Source organism: Lactuca sativa, chromosome 4, assembly GCF_002870075.4.
Source record: "Lactuca sativa cultivar Salinas chromosome 4, Lsat_Salinas_v11, whole genome shotgun sequence".
NCBI classification, from domain to species: Eukaryota; Viridiplantae; Streptophyta; class Magnoliopsida; order Asterales; family Asteraceae; genus Lactuca; species Lactuca sativa.
The window spans coordinates 304,667,161-304,684,240 of NC_056626.2; the positions used below are offsets into that span (position 1 = coordinate 304,667,161).

General features: G+C 37.8%; 1 protein-coding gene across 1 annotated transcript; it reads right to left on the reverse strand.

The window, feature by feature from the left end:
- Positions 1 to 11,196: 11,196 nt before the first annotated feature.
- Positions 11,197 to 14,522, reverse strand: LOC111910715 (kinase-interacting protein 1). The gene is made up of 2 exons (XM_023906542.1): positions 14,429 to 14,522; positions 11,197 to 13,868 (listed from the first exon to the last, which is right to left on the reverse strand). Exons 1-2 carry the CDS (start codon positions 14,520 to 14,522, stop codon positions 11,197 to 11,199), a joined length of 2,766 nt encoding a protein of 921 aa, XP_023762310.1.
- Between the last annotated feature and the right edge of the window lie 2,558 nt (positions 14,523 to 17,080).

Consider the following 17,080-nt stretch of genomic DNA (forward strand, 5'->3'; position numbering starts at 1 on the left):
ATCTTACCAATGACTTCGGGCGATGCAGACCCATCCTGACCACCGTTACCTGATCCTTCTCCTGATCCCGATCTGGATCCTGCCTCGAAGCGTCTCGTAACCACCATACAAAAATACACGAAGAAGAACATTAGATACTCCTCATAACAACCCGGGAACTAGCATCCAACCAAAAACCCTAGGGAGTTGTGACTTCCTTGATACTACCTTCCACACCTACCCATATTTGTCTCAAGTATCATCACAACACCCGGACAACATACATAGACATAGCAAGCGCTCAATCCTCACTCCTAGAGGAATGCTAAATATCTCATAATTGACTTACCAGTCCCACACAACCCACCCATCCATGAAACTTTCACCAACCCTGCAGCACTAGTGTATGCTAATCATACATAACGCTGGACCCTATAGACTTTCGAATATCCAATCCTACCCTAAGCTCCCAATTAGACAAGAACAGAACATAAGGCCAAATAAAAAATTCTCAGGCTATAAGATCTTAGTTATGTATAATTGTGACGCCTACACAAAATAACTACAGTAATGATGTCAATTTCATATAAAGAGAACCCTAGGCTAGTAGGCATCATGTAATCAGGCAATTCTTTCATGCAATTCCTGAAGATCCCTAGCCTAGTACTAGCATGTTGTTCTAACATATCACATAATATCAAATACCTATATGTTATTTTGGGGGTCTACTTACTGGCTCCGGCTGATCGTACACCCTGCATCCTCCTTTACTTATTTTGAAACCCATTTTAGAAATAATTTTCAAAACTTCTCCTTGATTTGAGATTGGATTCACACGAATATTCCTCCAAATTACTCAAACCAAGGCTCTGATACCAACTTGTAACACCCATAAAATTCAAGCCAATTTAAAACTTTTAAAACATTTCCAAAACCATTAACCATTACAAAACTTTTTTTCAAAATGTATCATATCATAGTATCCCAGAAACAAAGTCATAAAAAGTGAGGAGGTGTACGATCACGCCTTTGCCTTGCCACGATCTCCTGATGTACCTGAAATAATAAACTGAAACTGTAAGCCCGAAAGCTTAGTGACTTACCCCCAAAATACCCATACACACAACCATACACATACATCAATGAACATCATACTATGGGTCCAGTCAACCATCGGGTTCGAATGCCAACATACTACGAGTCCAATCATCCTCGGGATGGAATACTCTCGGCCCACAACCTTCGGGTTGGAATGCCCACACACCTACACATACAACAACTACTATGGGTCCAATCATCCATCGAGATGGAATATCCCAGGCCCTCAACCATTGGATATGTTATGAGTATGTTGATGTGTGGTTGGTATTTTGGGGGTAACTCACTATGCTTTAGGGCTTACAGTTCAGTGTATTGTTTCAGGTACTTCAGGAGATCGTGGCAAGGCGAAGGCGTGATCGTACCGCTCCTCATGTTTTATGATTTATGTGATTTGGTTCTAGGGGATACTCTGATGTTTAAACTATTTTGAAAACAAGATGTATGAACTTAATGGTTTTTGAATGAATTAAAATGTTTGAATTTGGCTTAAATTTTATGGGTGCTACATTATCACACATCAATCTAAGTATCAACCGATGGTACTGCCACCTTCTTGACATGAACACGCGTCCGTGACTTGTGAAAGTTAGATACTACTATAATTCATTGGGCTCTCTCACAGTACTAATCTATCTTCCCTTTTCCAAAACTGGCGATAACCCGAGTAAGTTGCAATATTGGAAACTCATCCTGTCCCCTTCCTGAATTTGGTCCGTTTCCGTGCTGACAAGATGATGCATCCTTCAGCTTCCGGGCAACTCCCGTGTATAACCAGCTATATCACATAAACACTCATATCTGGCCCAATCAGCCTCAGGCTGGAATACCAGGTACGCCTACGACAGGTCCAATCATCCCTAAGATGGTATACCCTCGTATCCTCATGCATGTTTGGCCCAATCAACCCTCAGTTTGGAATACCAAACACATCAGGTCCAATTAATCATAGGGTCTGGTCATCCTCATGATGGAATACCCTAGATTGGAATACCACTACATACATAACCCATGTCTACAATCATACTTGGACTCCAAGGATCTATCCTTGCTTCTCCTTCAAACTCCTCCGATTCGACATAACCGAGTATAACTCACCCAAATCTCAACAATACTCCTACTCCAAACACGCTACAGCAGGGAACATAACTATCACGTTCTTTACGCCCACGACCTATGACTGGAATACCCTTACATGGTCCTCAGCGTAGGTCTAGATTGCTTCTGAGTCTGTCAACCCTGCTACCCCCACTTCTGCTGTCCAAAGCTCTGATCAAGAGATACTCACCTCCTCCACTTCCAAGGAGGCCTAAACCATGACGTCGCAACATCATTCAGTGCCACAGTGTTGAAATCCCACCTTACACAATCCACTGGTGGAACATGTTGCCATTCTATCACACATATACTCAAAACCTAATCACATAGCTAATAAACCCATGCAGAGTCTTCATCAAACTTTCTTAACATATTCATCACTTGAAGACAGACCAACTGATTGCTATTAGCATAGTAGTATACTCAATGCCCACACATAGATCTATAATATATATAGAGTCTTCAGCATAACTGGACCGCCTTATTGCACCACTCTAGTAACCGTCATCCAAACTACATAAGGAAGCATCTCCCAAAACAAACACCTCATCCGAGAATTTCCAATTCTCCCCCACTTAGAGCACTAACTATTGTCTACCGGAGGCGAAGCTGGTACGCGACTTAATTATCCCTATCCGAGGCAACGAACTTCAAAGAATCCGAGTTCCTGCTGATGATTTCTGAATCCCTGAATCACAGCTGCTCGTCCTGGTCTGGCGATTTTTTTTTCTATCCTATCTCTTTCTCTTGAATGCACCACCGGATCCTACCCATCTATAATCCTTTAACAATAAATTCTCACTAGCATCTCCTATGCACTAATAACTCATGCATGAAATAAATGGAACTCATAATACCAACATGAACAAAAGATAAGAGAAAAGACATACTGGCCGTCACCTCTGGCGCTGTCCCAGTCTCCTCGGCCATAAGCTGATAGGCACGCCCTTGAACCTTTGGAGGCTCTACTCTACCATAACCCCCTTCAGTAAGCCTCAAAGTGGCTGGTGCTGGGGCATTCACTGGCTTGTCAACCAATAAAGGACACTGGGCCTTCATATGGCCCACCTGCTCGCAATGATAACAAGGTCGGAGTTTGGCAGCTGGAGTCTGCTGTCTGCAGTCCCTGGCTATGTGACTCTCCTTTCCACACTTCTAGCACCCAGAAGAAGACCGAAAACCTCCATCATGCACTTTTCCCCACTTCCCACAAGTGCGACTCCTCTGACTTCCCTGCCGATAATCAGTGGCCCTTAACCGTTTCGGCGTAGGCCGTGACTGCACCGGGGCCTGCCTCTGCTCCCTCAGCTGGAGCTCAATCTCTAACTCACACCACCTGGTGGCCTCCTGAAGCTCCAACAAGGTATCACATCTCTGCATGGACATGAACTGTCTGATATTCGTCTTGAGCTTGCTCAGATACCTGGTCATCTGAGCTTGCTCCGAAGCAAACTCAGGGAAAAACATCGCCCTCTCTGTAAACATCCTGGTGATCTTCGTCACTAGGATATGATCCCGTAGTCAATCTCCACCAATCCTTTGCCCTTAGCCTCAACAGGTTCAGATCACACCTCACCCTATGATCAGTAGGGCATGAACACGTGAAGAAACATCGATCTACGTCCGACAACCATCTCATAGCCACTATCGGATCCTGAACCTCGTCGAAAGTAGGGGGATTTGTATTGTCTAAGTCCCGATACTGGAAGCCCCAACCGACTCCTCACCCTGCCGCTGCTATAGCCGCTGTAGCTGCCGCGACAGCCGTCTCAGCAAGAGGTGCATAATGGTCATCGAAGTACTCCACCATAACGGTCTTGATAGACCCAAACATTTCAGGTAACTGAGCCCGTAACATAGCAGCAACCTCATCATGCAAGATCTCATGAATCCTGACATCCAACTCATCCGTCCTCATCTGACCAATGACTTCGGGCGGTGCTGACTCATCCTGAACACCGTCACCTGATCTTGCTCCTGATCCCGATCTGGATCCCGCCCCGAAGCGTCTTGTAACCACCATACTGAAATACACTTAGAAGAATGTTAGATACTCCTCATAACAATCTGGGAACTAGCATCCAACCAAAACCCTAAGGAGTTGTGACTTCCTTGATACGCGTATGGGTCCTGTGCTCTCAGTAGTACGGGCCCATACTACCTTCCACACCTACCCATATTTGTCTCAAGTATCATCACAATACCCGAACAACATACATAAACATAGCAAGCGCTCAATCCTCACTCCTAGAGGAATGCTAAATATCTCATAATTGACCTACCAGTCCCACACAACCCACCCATCCATGAAACTTTCACCAACCCTGCAGCACTAGTGTATGCTAATCATACATAACGCTGGACCCTATAGACTTTCGAATATCCAATCCTACCCTAAGCTCCCGATTAGACAAGAACAGAACATAAGGCCAAATAAAAAATTCTCAGGCTATAAGATCTTAGTTATGTATAACTGTGACGCCTACACAAAATAACTACAGTAATGATGTCAATTTCATATAAAGAGAACCCTAGGCTAGCAGGCATCATGTAATCAGGCAATTCTTTCATGTAATTCCTGAATATCCCTAGCCCAATACTAGCATGTTGTTCTAACATATCACATAATATCAAATAACTATATGGTATTTTGGGGGTCTACTTACTGGCTCTGGCTGATTGTACACCCTGCATCCTCCTTTACTTATTTTGAAAACCATTTTAGAAATAATTTTGAAAACTTCTCCTTGATTTGAGATTGGATTCACACGAATGTTCCTCCAATTCACTTAAACCAAGGCTCTGATACCAACTTGTAACACCCATAAAATTCAAGCCAATTTAAAACTTTTAAAACATTTCCAAAACCATTAACCATTACAAAACTTGTTTTCAAAATGTATCATATCAGAGTATCCCAAAAACAAAGTCATAAAAAGTGAGGAGGTGTACAATCACGCCTTTTCCTTGCTACGATCTCATGATGTACCTGAAACAATAAACTGAAACTGTAAGCCCGAAGCTTAGTGACTTACCCCCAAAATACCCATACACACAACCATACACATACATCAATGAACATCATACTATGGGTCCAGTCAACCATCGGGTTGAAATGCCAACATACTACGAGTCCAATCATCCTCGGGATGGAATACTCTCGGCCCACAACCTTCAGGTTGGAATGCCCACACACCTACACATACAACAACTACTATGGGTCCAATCATCCATCGGGATGGAATACCCCAGGCCCTCAACCATCGGGTTGGAATGTCAAACTACTATGAGTCCAATCATCCTTGGGATGGAATACTCTCGGCCCAGAACCATGAGGTTGGATTCCCCACATACGATGAGTCCAATCATCCTCAGGATGGAATACTCTCGGCACACAACCATCGGGTTGGATTGCTTACATACTATCAATCAAACATGTGCACCTATATCAGATAATCATATAACAATCTACAAGACAACATACTAGGGCCCTATCATCCTCGGGATGAGATACCCTCCACTACTGCTCAATCATGTGCACATATAACAGGTAATCTCCTACTAGCATACAGACAGTCAGACCAAACTATAGGTCACTAAGCATAACCACATCCGATCTACCAGGATACCGATCTAACTGATCATACTGGCATATAACCATGCTATCTACCAGGATGCCGAGCTACCATATCACAATAGTAACTATCTCAAATAACAAATCAAAGGGCCGCCCTTGATGCCTTAGACCCTTGAGTATACTGAGGATAACTCACCCTGTAATTGACGAAATGATGAGATAAGATCAAATCCTCCGATCACAGCCACAAACTCCACCACCTAATACTATGATGGAACCACATCTATAAGTGCTCAATTACCAAAATACCCTTGGAAGTCAAAATGGTCAACTCTTGGTCAAAGTCAAAGTCAATAGCCGGGGTCAACAGTCTATGCTGACTTGACTCACCGAGTGCACTATACTGACTTGTCAAGTTCTTCCAAAACTCACAGAGTCTTGAAACCCTCGTTGACTCGCCGAGTTTCCAGGAAGCTCATCGAGTTCAAACGTGTCCAAAAGTTGGGGAAATCCCAGAAGACTCGTAGAGTTATCTCCTAGATTCGCCAAATTGAATCGCAACTCAAGACTCGTAACCCTAATGTGACTCGCCGAGTTTCTTCGCCCTTATCCATAATCCAACGATTTTGAGCTAACCAATTGTTCCAAATTGTAGATCCAACCTTCTAGGGCATACTTCTCATGTAAAGGTGAAAAATTTACGTATATGCAAGGTGATTTTGGCTCAAGACAAGCTAGGGAGAAGGTTCATGACAAGAATGCTCACAAACAAGCTAAAGGGCTAATACTTTATGATTTCATGGACCAAGACAAGTTTAGATCTGAAGTTGCAACCTCAGATCTTGACCCAAAACCTGAAATGGATCCTAAACATGCTAAGTGGCCCCAAAGCTCATCCATGAATAGATCTAGATGTAACAAGGTCAAGGTAACGACTTGTTACCTTCAAACTGATGCCACTGAGTAGAGAAATCGAATCCACCAACTCCTCTATGATCTTCTTAAACTCCAAGCATTCTTCTTGAAATTGCTTCAAAACACACTTTACCTCCTTCACACACTCAAAATGGGTGTTTGGATCGGTTAGGGCTGCTTCTGGACATCAAGGGGTGATAAGGGGGATGAGGTAAGGATTTAAGGTGCTTTAAATAGGGTGCAAACCCTAAAATTAGGGTTTTCTCTTCCCAGCACCAACTCGTCGAGTCTAGCCGCCGACTCGGTGAGTTGGTCACTTAACACGTGGCAAAAACCCGCCCTGACTCGACGAGTAGTCATTCCTACTCGCCGAGTAGACTCCTTAATTTACACATAAGCCCCTAAATTATACTTCTGAAGTTTGGGATGTTACACCAGACGTGCCGAAGGCTCGGAGAGCGGTCCAAATACACTGAAGGCATGATCATGCACTTCCTTATATTTTTATGATTTGATTCTGGGATACTCTAACACTAAACCAGTTTGAAAACAAGTTTTGTAATGATTATTGGTTTTGATCTATTTTAAAAAGTTTAAATTTGGCATGATTTTTATGGGTGTTACACGCTCTCAGGAAGCTTTGGGCCTTGGCAGACTTCAACCTTTGGGCCCTAATGGTTTTGGGCCTGGACTTGCTGGTGTTTGGGACTGAATTTATCTTTGGGTCAGTGTTGGTATGTTTGGGCCTATTGGGCCTTATGGCCTTTGATGCTAGGCCCATTAGTGAAGGAATGACCTTTCGGCCATTATGGAGGGACTTGGACTTAGAATTCTGGGCTCTTTAATTGGGTTGTGTTATAATCCTAATTAAGGTTATTTATATATTTATTCAGTGTGAGATTTTGGGCTGGTAGTCGAACAACTATTGTTTTCAGCAGACTCAGGTGAGTCTTCTCACTATACTAGTGGGTCGAAGGCACCAATGTCGGCCCATTACCCGATATGAGATTTCAATAGTTGAATATGCAATGGTTTTGTTTTTTGGTATGTCTTGACTTATGTGAAGACAATGGGGGGAGCCCATGACATTTGGTAAGACTATGAGGGGAGCCCATGGCCCTTGGATGTAAGACCATGGGGGTAGCCCATGGCATAAAGGGAGTCCACGACAAATTTATATGTATATGTGCATGACATTATGAGGTTATGTGTTTTGTGTATTTTGGGAAACTCACTAAGCGTGTGCTTACAGTTTAGTTGGGTGTTTCAGGTACTTCTGGTTCTAAGGGAAAGGGTCCGACTTGATAGAGCAACAAGCACTCTCCAGTATTTCCGCACTTATTGTTTGGATATTCTGATCTTTTGAACAATGTGTTTATGTAATGTAATTTAGGAAAAAAATGTGGTTGAGATTTCTAATTATTAAATGAAAAATTTTATCTGAATTTTTAGGGAGTTACATGGATTATCTATAACTAGTGGATCTCTAGAATAAACCCAAATTTGAATAATTAAATATTCAGATTTAATCTATTCAAGACAGTTATCCTTATTAGTTACCAGGAGGCTTCCAGAACCCTTCTAGAACCCTTTGAAACCGTCCACCCCATAGGAACCATCTAGAATTGCATTTAATGCTCAATTATGAACAATTACAATTCAATCCGTGTACGTTTAATTAAATCCCAAATAAATTCTAGATTAATAATTAATTAATTCCATTCATTTCTAATTAATTTATTAATCCTATAAGAAATTAGCAAACCTTTTTATCTCTCTCCTAAAGTAATTTATAGCTATTTCTAGTTATTTTTAGCAACCCAAAAATGGTTTTACTTTTATTTCATAAAGTTATACCAATTTAGTTATGACCCAGACCAATTTAGTTTTGACATTGAACACCCATTCCAATAGTTTTCACGATATAGGACCGGACAGGTTCCTGTGAGTGATAATGTCGATACCATCCCTCGTCGTGTAGTAATGTCAAGCGGGAATTTGCTAGCGAAGGGTGTACGACTTCCTATAATACTACATGGTGATTTGTTCTCTTGTAGGATCAAGAGGGGTGCTATTTCTTATGGACGTAGGTTATATGTATGATTTCCATTTTAGTGTATAAAGTCCATTTTAGAACAATTTTCATATTAGATGTGAGTAAGTGAAAGCTTGTGACTTGCTTGAGTTAAAGTGAAATTGTAGTTCAAATATGGCTTTGAAAGTATATATTGAACTGTTTATTTGGGTTAAAACCCTTGTAGATCATGAGTCTTTTGATTTATGTAGTGTTTTTAAATTTTCTATATACTTATCTGCTAAAGAAGATTTATAGAAGGCTTAGAGAAGTCTCTAGGTTGTATGATTCACTTCTCTTTTACTATGGTTGTTGATATTATTGTTGTAACACCAAACAATTGTAAATTCTCACGAATAAACGAAATGTTTTTCGAAAACTGTATATTACTGTGATTTAATTATCACGTAATTTGTATAACCATAATAAAATTTTAGTAATAAAAAATATGGGTGTTACTAGTTGCATCTTTTTAACTTCATGATATCATCTTAGATCACCCATATACTTTTCAACCTATAAGATACCTTTTCTACTAATTACATTTAGCCACCTCACCATTTTTTTCACACCACTTTAACACTCAATAAAATTTCACATCACCTCTCTTCTCACCCTAGTTACCTTATCCTTCAACTTTGGTTCATTTTGTCACAACAAATATTAACTTTTTCAAATGTTAAAATTTATTTCTGGCTACATATCACTATCTATATCACTATCTGACACATTTCATCGTAATACAACAATTTCACTCATACAAACACACCATTACATCACCATTTTTGTATTTTTACCTTACTATCTTAATTGTCTTTTTCCCATGTAATTTTTCTTTAGGAGGTGTTTGACTTATCTTTTAAGAGGCCAAAAGTCATTTTAATAAAAGATAAAAGGTAGAAGATGTTTGATAAAAACACTTTTAAAAGCTACTTTTGGATTTTGGATATAAGGAAAATGAACTTTTTGGAAAAGTAAGGAAAACTTGAGTTTTTGCAATTTTTCCTAAAAGAACTTTTGGCCTCTCAAAAGATAGGGCTGTCAAATCGGGCAGTCGTATCGTGTTTTTGTCTGACACGACACGACACGACAATGTTTTGTATAACACGAACACGACACGACATGATGTCGTGATTTTTTTCATTAACACGAAAACGAACCAATTAAAACACGACAATACGACACGACACGACAAATATAATATTACATAACTATTAGTGTATTTTATTCATATATAAAGATATATAACACAATAAAAACGACAAACACGAAAAACCCGACAACCACATGCTTAATCGTGTCAATTTATTAGCACGAACACGACACGACACGACATCGTGTTTTTTAATCTTGACATGAACACGACACGAACACATATTTGAATTTTGATTTCGTCCCGATTTCGTTTTGTTTCGTGTATTTTTATCGTGTCGTGTCCTAAATTGACACCCCTATCAAAAGATAAGCAAACACCCCCTTACAATCCTTTTGCCTTAGCCTTGAAATCAAGTACATTATCCATGATTTCGCCTTGAAATCAAGTACATTATCCATGATTTCTTTACAAATCACATCATCATTCAGTAAGATTATTTCAAGTTCGTTTGGTCATTCACTTTGTGTTTGGTTAATTCTTGATTACTTTCATATTGATGTAATTTTCATCATGCTTTTATTGATTATTAATGATTGCATCAATATCATCAAATATTATTAATCATTTCTCAACATGCATGTTTGACTGATGAGCAAACTACATCCGAAGCTTAGAAACAATTTTTTTTTTTAAACGGCAAATGTAATCTAATTCTAATCTAACAATATCTATTCCATCTATGTCCACGACGAGACTTGAACCCTCGACCTCAAAGAGGGAGGGCACCACCTGATACCGTTGGGCTACAAACCCTTTGATGCTTAGAACCAATTGATGCGGTAAGTCTTTAGTGAAGATATACTTAAAGATTTAGGTATAGAGGAGCTCTAATACCACATTGAAAGGAAAAATAAACGTCAAAGATAAATACAATAGTGTATGGTAATCTATATCTGCTATTATAAATTAATAAACACTTTTTTACAAAATTTTACAAGGAAGATTCATGATCCTTCCTACTAAATGTTTCCATCACCCTCCATATATTTCTTGAATGCTCTTGATCTTTCGAATTCTCTGGGATCCCGGGTAAACTTTTATATATACGTTGCTCCGAACTTAACGCTCCGTGACAAACATAAGTAGGCCGTCCATAGTCTATGCTGACGATTATGATACCTCCAAGTTTCGGTGTGCATATTTGTCTTGTGATCAAGGTTTGATCATCAAGATTGTGAAGTTTAAAAAGGTCATTGTTATGAATGTTCTTAGTGGAGATTTGGAGCAATATTGTGAAACAAAAAGTTCAGATAAATGAGTAAAATAAACCGAAATCACGAATTAAGATGCATAAACTTTTTACTTAACCCCACTCTTTCCTGTGGGGGCTTTCCTTTGATTTCTACCTCCAAAAATCGACGGCTTTTGCTTCTTTGCTTTAACCCCGAAAATAAATGAGCGCAAGGGTATTCCTGGTCCACTTGGCTGTGGCGCTGTACTTTGTCGATATGGGTTTTGACCATCTGAAAGCCCAAATTCATCTTCCAACTTTCGCAAAGTTTTCTTTGTTTCAAGATGTAGGGCCCTTACATGATCTAACCCTGCTTCAAGTTCTTCATTAACTCTGTTGTTTTCTTGTTCCATATTCAATATTTCACCTTGAAACTTTGCAGCTTGATGGGTACTAAACTTGATTTCATCCTCTAACATACCTTCCTTTAAAGCCATTGTTATTTCTTCTTGGATGTTGGTCAATGAAGTGCATCTCGTTTGTAGTTCATGTCTCAAATGATCGGCTTGTTCTATCCACATTGTAAGTTCACTTTGTATCTCTTTTAGGTGTCTGTATATCGGTCTAATATCTGATCTTAAATCTGTTGTGAACATTGATTCACTCGACTTTCCCTCGAGCGCTTTAGTGTCGATTTTTTTGGCCTTGACTTTACCTATCTCTCCCTTTAAATCTTCTACCTCCGTTTTAAATTTCTGTACTTGATGGAACTGAGTGCTGAATCTCATCCAGAAATCAAGATTCTCGTCAAGTATTGCATCTATATCTGCTCTTAACTTCATTTCAATTTCTGAAAATGTTTCAACCTCATCAATTGAAAGAATAATCTCGTCATCATCTTTATCTTGTTGTACATCATCTTGTTTCACTTCTTGCCAATTTTCTTCGTTTTGTTTGCCTACGTCGTCTTGAAGCTGTTTAAGCTTCTGTTTTAGCATTTGAATCTCACTGTCCTTTTTCACCATGCCCGTTTTCAATTCTCTTACTAACACTATCAGTTCGAATAGGGTTCTTTGTTTGTTCTTCTCTTCTTCACTTAGTTTCTTCTTTGTTTCCTTGTAGTTTTTGAACGTTCTCGTGTATTCTTTTAATGGATTCTTTTGAGATTCATCATTCGATTCTTCCAGGTTTTCCGTTGTATTATCTCTTGTTTCCTTTCTACTAACCGAGTTTTTTAACACGTCCTCATTCCCATGAACGCTTCTTTCTTCGATCTTTGCCTCCGGTTTTTTAACATCAACATTCTTGACAATGTCATCGTTCGTTTTCTTAGTATTCGCATTCGTAACCCCATAATCATCATTTGTTCCAACTTTCTTTTTAGTAATACTTGCATTCATGACCCCATCATCATTGCTGTTGTTTGGAATTTCTGTCTCTTCGAAAACATCCTCTTCTGAGCTTAATGTTTCCTGTTCTACAAAACCATCATCTGACATCGAATTCGCTTCTTCTGCAGCAGGAGAATACACCTCGACCTCATCATCTGGCTGAACATCATGAAGCTTCTCGGTGAGATAATCAATGTTGCAACGAGATTCAAAAAAAAAAGTTTTCAAACTGCTGTTTTGCTTCTCAGCATCCTTCTCTAAATCCTCAACTGCATGCAACTTTTTTTCGATATTTGTCAACTTCTTACGCATTTGTACCTCATCTGAACCTTTATCAGCTTCCATGTTTTGAATTTGTGTTAGAAGTTCACCTGTGTAAATTCTTAACTTATCTATATATGCAGTTTGAGATGAAACTGTACTCTCTAACCCAATCACCTTGTTCGCAAGCTTGTCAATTGTATATGCCAATCCAGAAATCGTTACAGGGTTATTTGATTGCTCATGTAATCCTTCTTTAATCTTCTCCATAACCTCCTTCTCGTTGTCTTCATTCGAAATCTTTGAATCCCCTCTATCATCTTTTTCTGATTCATCAACTTCCTTTGGGAGAAGTTTACGTTTCAGCGCTTTGAACTTTTTCTTCGCATCCACAATTCTCTCATGCTCCAACTTAGCGGCTTGGTTAGAATTTTCACGTTTCTCCTCTAACTTCTCTAATGTATCTTTACATGACTTCAATGCAGCTTGTGCCATTACAGTTCGAGCATCACCATCTTCAATAACTCTCATAACTTTAAACTCATCTTCTAATCTGCAAATCTTTTGTTGCTTTGTGTTAATCTTGTTCTCGAGCTCCCAAAACTTTGAAAGCCCGTTTTCATACTCGCTCTTGGTGAACTCCTTCATCGTTTGCATCGCAAGTATATCTTTTTGGATCTTATCAATCTCTTCAAGTGCTTGTTCTTCTGTCAAACCGGACTTTGGTACAATACGGCTTCGGTGATCTTCTTTGAACGCTTTTGTCATTTGTATTTTCTTTGACGCGTTGCTGATGAGACCCTTCAAATTCTTACTCGGAAGTTGTGGGACTTTTGGAATATTTGCTGCATTTGGACCTTGATTTTGAGGGGGTAGGGTTTTGGGTATGTTAGGAGGACTATCGAAATCATCAAAATCATCATACGAGACTTGATCTGGGAAGATTGAAGCAATGGTCGTGTTGGCTTTTTGAAGGTCCTTTGACATTTTATCATAACGTTCCGCTAATGATCGGTAAGCCCGAAATGTTTCTTCTACGAAACATATTAGATCTGGTCGGTGTCGGTAATACATTTCTGCTCTTTTACCAAATGAATCTCCATCTTTTTGAATAATGTTCAGTGCGTTTTCAACCTTGTATTCCATATCTACATTATAAACATTCATAAATTGTAAATGAAATAAGACATTTATGAAAGATAAGCAGAAAAAACAATTAAACACTGCACCTTAAACCCTATTTGGATACTTTAATATGTAAAAACATAGGATGATAGGATCTTGATATATAAAATCTTGAATTTGAATCCTTCATATGCATTAACTATTTCGATGTAATGCTTGCTAATTAGTCAACATAGATAGAGTTTCCATGGCCCATCTAGTTGTCATGGTTATTTTCATATAGCATTTATTAATTAACAAACAAAAATTATGATATTCATATAATTAATGTATGAGAAAATACGAATTTTGTGTTCTTATCTAGCCAAGAATTAATGATAAGTGTGTAAATATCTTTGACCATTTTAGCATTTTGAAGTGATACAACTCGTAGTCTTGTTACAACCAAAACAGATTAATCTTATGGATTAACATTGACACAATTCATTTATTGGTAAAGATGATTTTGGAAATTCATAACTACAAAAGCATATATTTTGTAATTAACCAAAGAACGAGACCGTGGACAAAAGGTGTGTGCTACCTATAAGGCTTTGTTCCAGCCATTTCGACTGCTTGGTTCGAATGTGGCTAGCCCACCACCATGAAAACGCATTGCTAGCCGCCCTTTGTAACATCTTAACCACCTAGATACACTCTTCTCCTTTCACCTTTCCTTTCCTTCTTTATCTCTAAACCCAATAACAAAAAAGAGAAACTAGATTGAGAGTCTTTTTACAAAAAAGAAGGAAAATAGATAAAGGGAGGTTGGATTTTGAAACTTGTTTTTGTAGGAAAAATGAAGAAACATTGGAACGGAGGATGGAAGTGATAGGTTGTGAAAGGACACGTGGTACGCAAGCTGGAAGTGATACATAGGTATGAGGGTGGGAGATGGTTTAGGAGCCGGGATAATTGCACTACCTTTTATTAAGTTGTTTACAGGTAAAAATCAATAAACCATTATCTTAATCTAAAATAAATTTTATTAGGATGTAATTTTAACACATTTTATTTTCACTAGTATCATTTTAAAACATTTTCTTTTCACTAGTATCATTGTAGTGAATGCCGAAGATGCACCTCACTTAATGGTAGAAAAACTGATCGAGTTAGACGGAAAGATTAAATATTAAAAGTTTTGAAACCTCAAGGACCATCTGTGATGTTTTTTAAAATTAGACACCAAACTTCAGATTTCGTGAAACCACGTCAATCATAAGTTTTGTTTAAGGAGGTGCTTTTGCATGAATCATCTCATATACCACAATTTAGTTTTTGTTTCCAGTACTATGATATCTAATTAGATTTTTAATTGTTAATCCATACCCATACTAAAAAGGGGGTATTAAACGTGGTGTAAATGATTAATAGAACCCGGTTAAACGAAGGCAATTCCTATGTGAGCGAGTTCAAGAGCCTAGTTTTAAAACTTAGTCCTACTAGCCGAAAAGAGTCCGGTTTTATTTAAGCAATCGGGTCTAACGAGTTCAAAAGTCACTTTCCCTTTATGTAATCAAGTATCATAATTAAGACCATTTTTTCTTTTCAAATAATTAGTTATCAAAACTAAAATCTCAACAATATATTAAACAAACGGAACATTAACAATGAGTAACTTGTATTAGAAAAACAAGATTTTTCATTGTACCATCAATTCTGTAGTTTTACAATTTTATAATCTAACTTCCTAGTCTCTAATATAACTTTACAAAATATAAAAACCTTCATTACAAACTTTAAACATTATGTGTTTTCACAAGCAAGTGATATATGGTGCAACATATTTTTCAATAGTATCCACCATGCCAGATTGCATAGGTGGCTGCATGCAACTGGAAACATGAAAAATGACACTTGATATTATGTGATAGCCTAATAAAAAACTTATAAACCATAACATAAGCCAAAGCATGCAATGGTAACAATTTGACAAGTTCTTAGGACCTTAGATCAACGTGTAAACGATAAAATCGTGAGATCTATCCATGATATATTAATCAAGAAGCATGATTACTTTTGCTATGCAAGGTTAATGATTTTCTCAAGGTATAGCTCTTAGATACTTCTATTATGCAATTTTCTCAAACTAAGATCAAACTAACATTATGTTTTAAAAATATAGTTGAGATTTATGCAAAATTAAATAAAATCAAAAGAGGTTATATCCCAGTCTCCCCTTCATTTGGAAATAGTTTGGTGATGACAATCCCTTCATAAATGAAACAATACCATTAGAATAAATTGAACCAAACAAAAGTGTCATGAACTACTAACCCACCAAGAGATTTTCTAAAACTAAATGACAATACAAAATACAAAATTAATTGAGCTATTTATATGAAACATTTTTAGTTAAGTATATTATATTACAACAAAATGACATATTTAAAATAAATATATATTTGTAACCATATCCTTTTTAGCAACAAGTTCCGAGGAATTTTAATAGTTAATAGGGTTGTATGATAGTTGTTAACTGAATTAGATCATATTGAGTAAGTCCAAAGCTCTGACCGAATCTCCCTCTAACTGGACCACCTATATATACTGTTTCCTTATGTCTCTAACTGAATGTGCAAAATATTAGATATAACCATTTTGCCTTTGTCATATATTTAGTGCAGGATAATTATGAGAAAAGAAAATGCTATAATTAATTGGAATATGGAAAAGATGGCTAAACATGAAAACCAAATATTACAAGTTAATTTCATAATTTTTTTAATGGTTGTGAAGAAAATTTTTAAATATGAAAAGCCAACATGAAATTGGATGTTTACAAAAAAGACTATATGACTTACAATCTGATCAAAGTATGACTTAGAACAAATTGTACAACTATAATCGAACGACCAAAACATTTAAGATTAAAACAGCAACATGGAAAGTTGTAGAAGGTCTAAAATCAATGTCTTTTTTTTTGTCTAAAAAAACTTGAAAAGATGATTATGTATTTAAATTTCTTTTTCCTTTTTTCTATAACTATTTTAATGTTATTTGATTTAAGGAAAAAAAAAGAATAGGACCCACCACCCACCCCACCATATTTTCTCTCTCTCTCTCTCTCTCACACACACACACACACACACTTCGTCTTCTTTCCTGTTGAAATACATTGAAACTTAAATAAAGACTTCACAAATACATACATATACCTCAACTCATAAAAAAACACACCTGCAACTCAAAACAC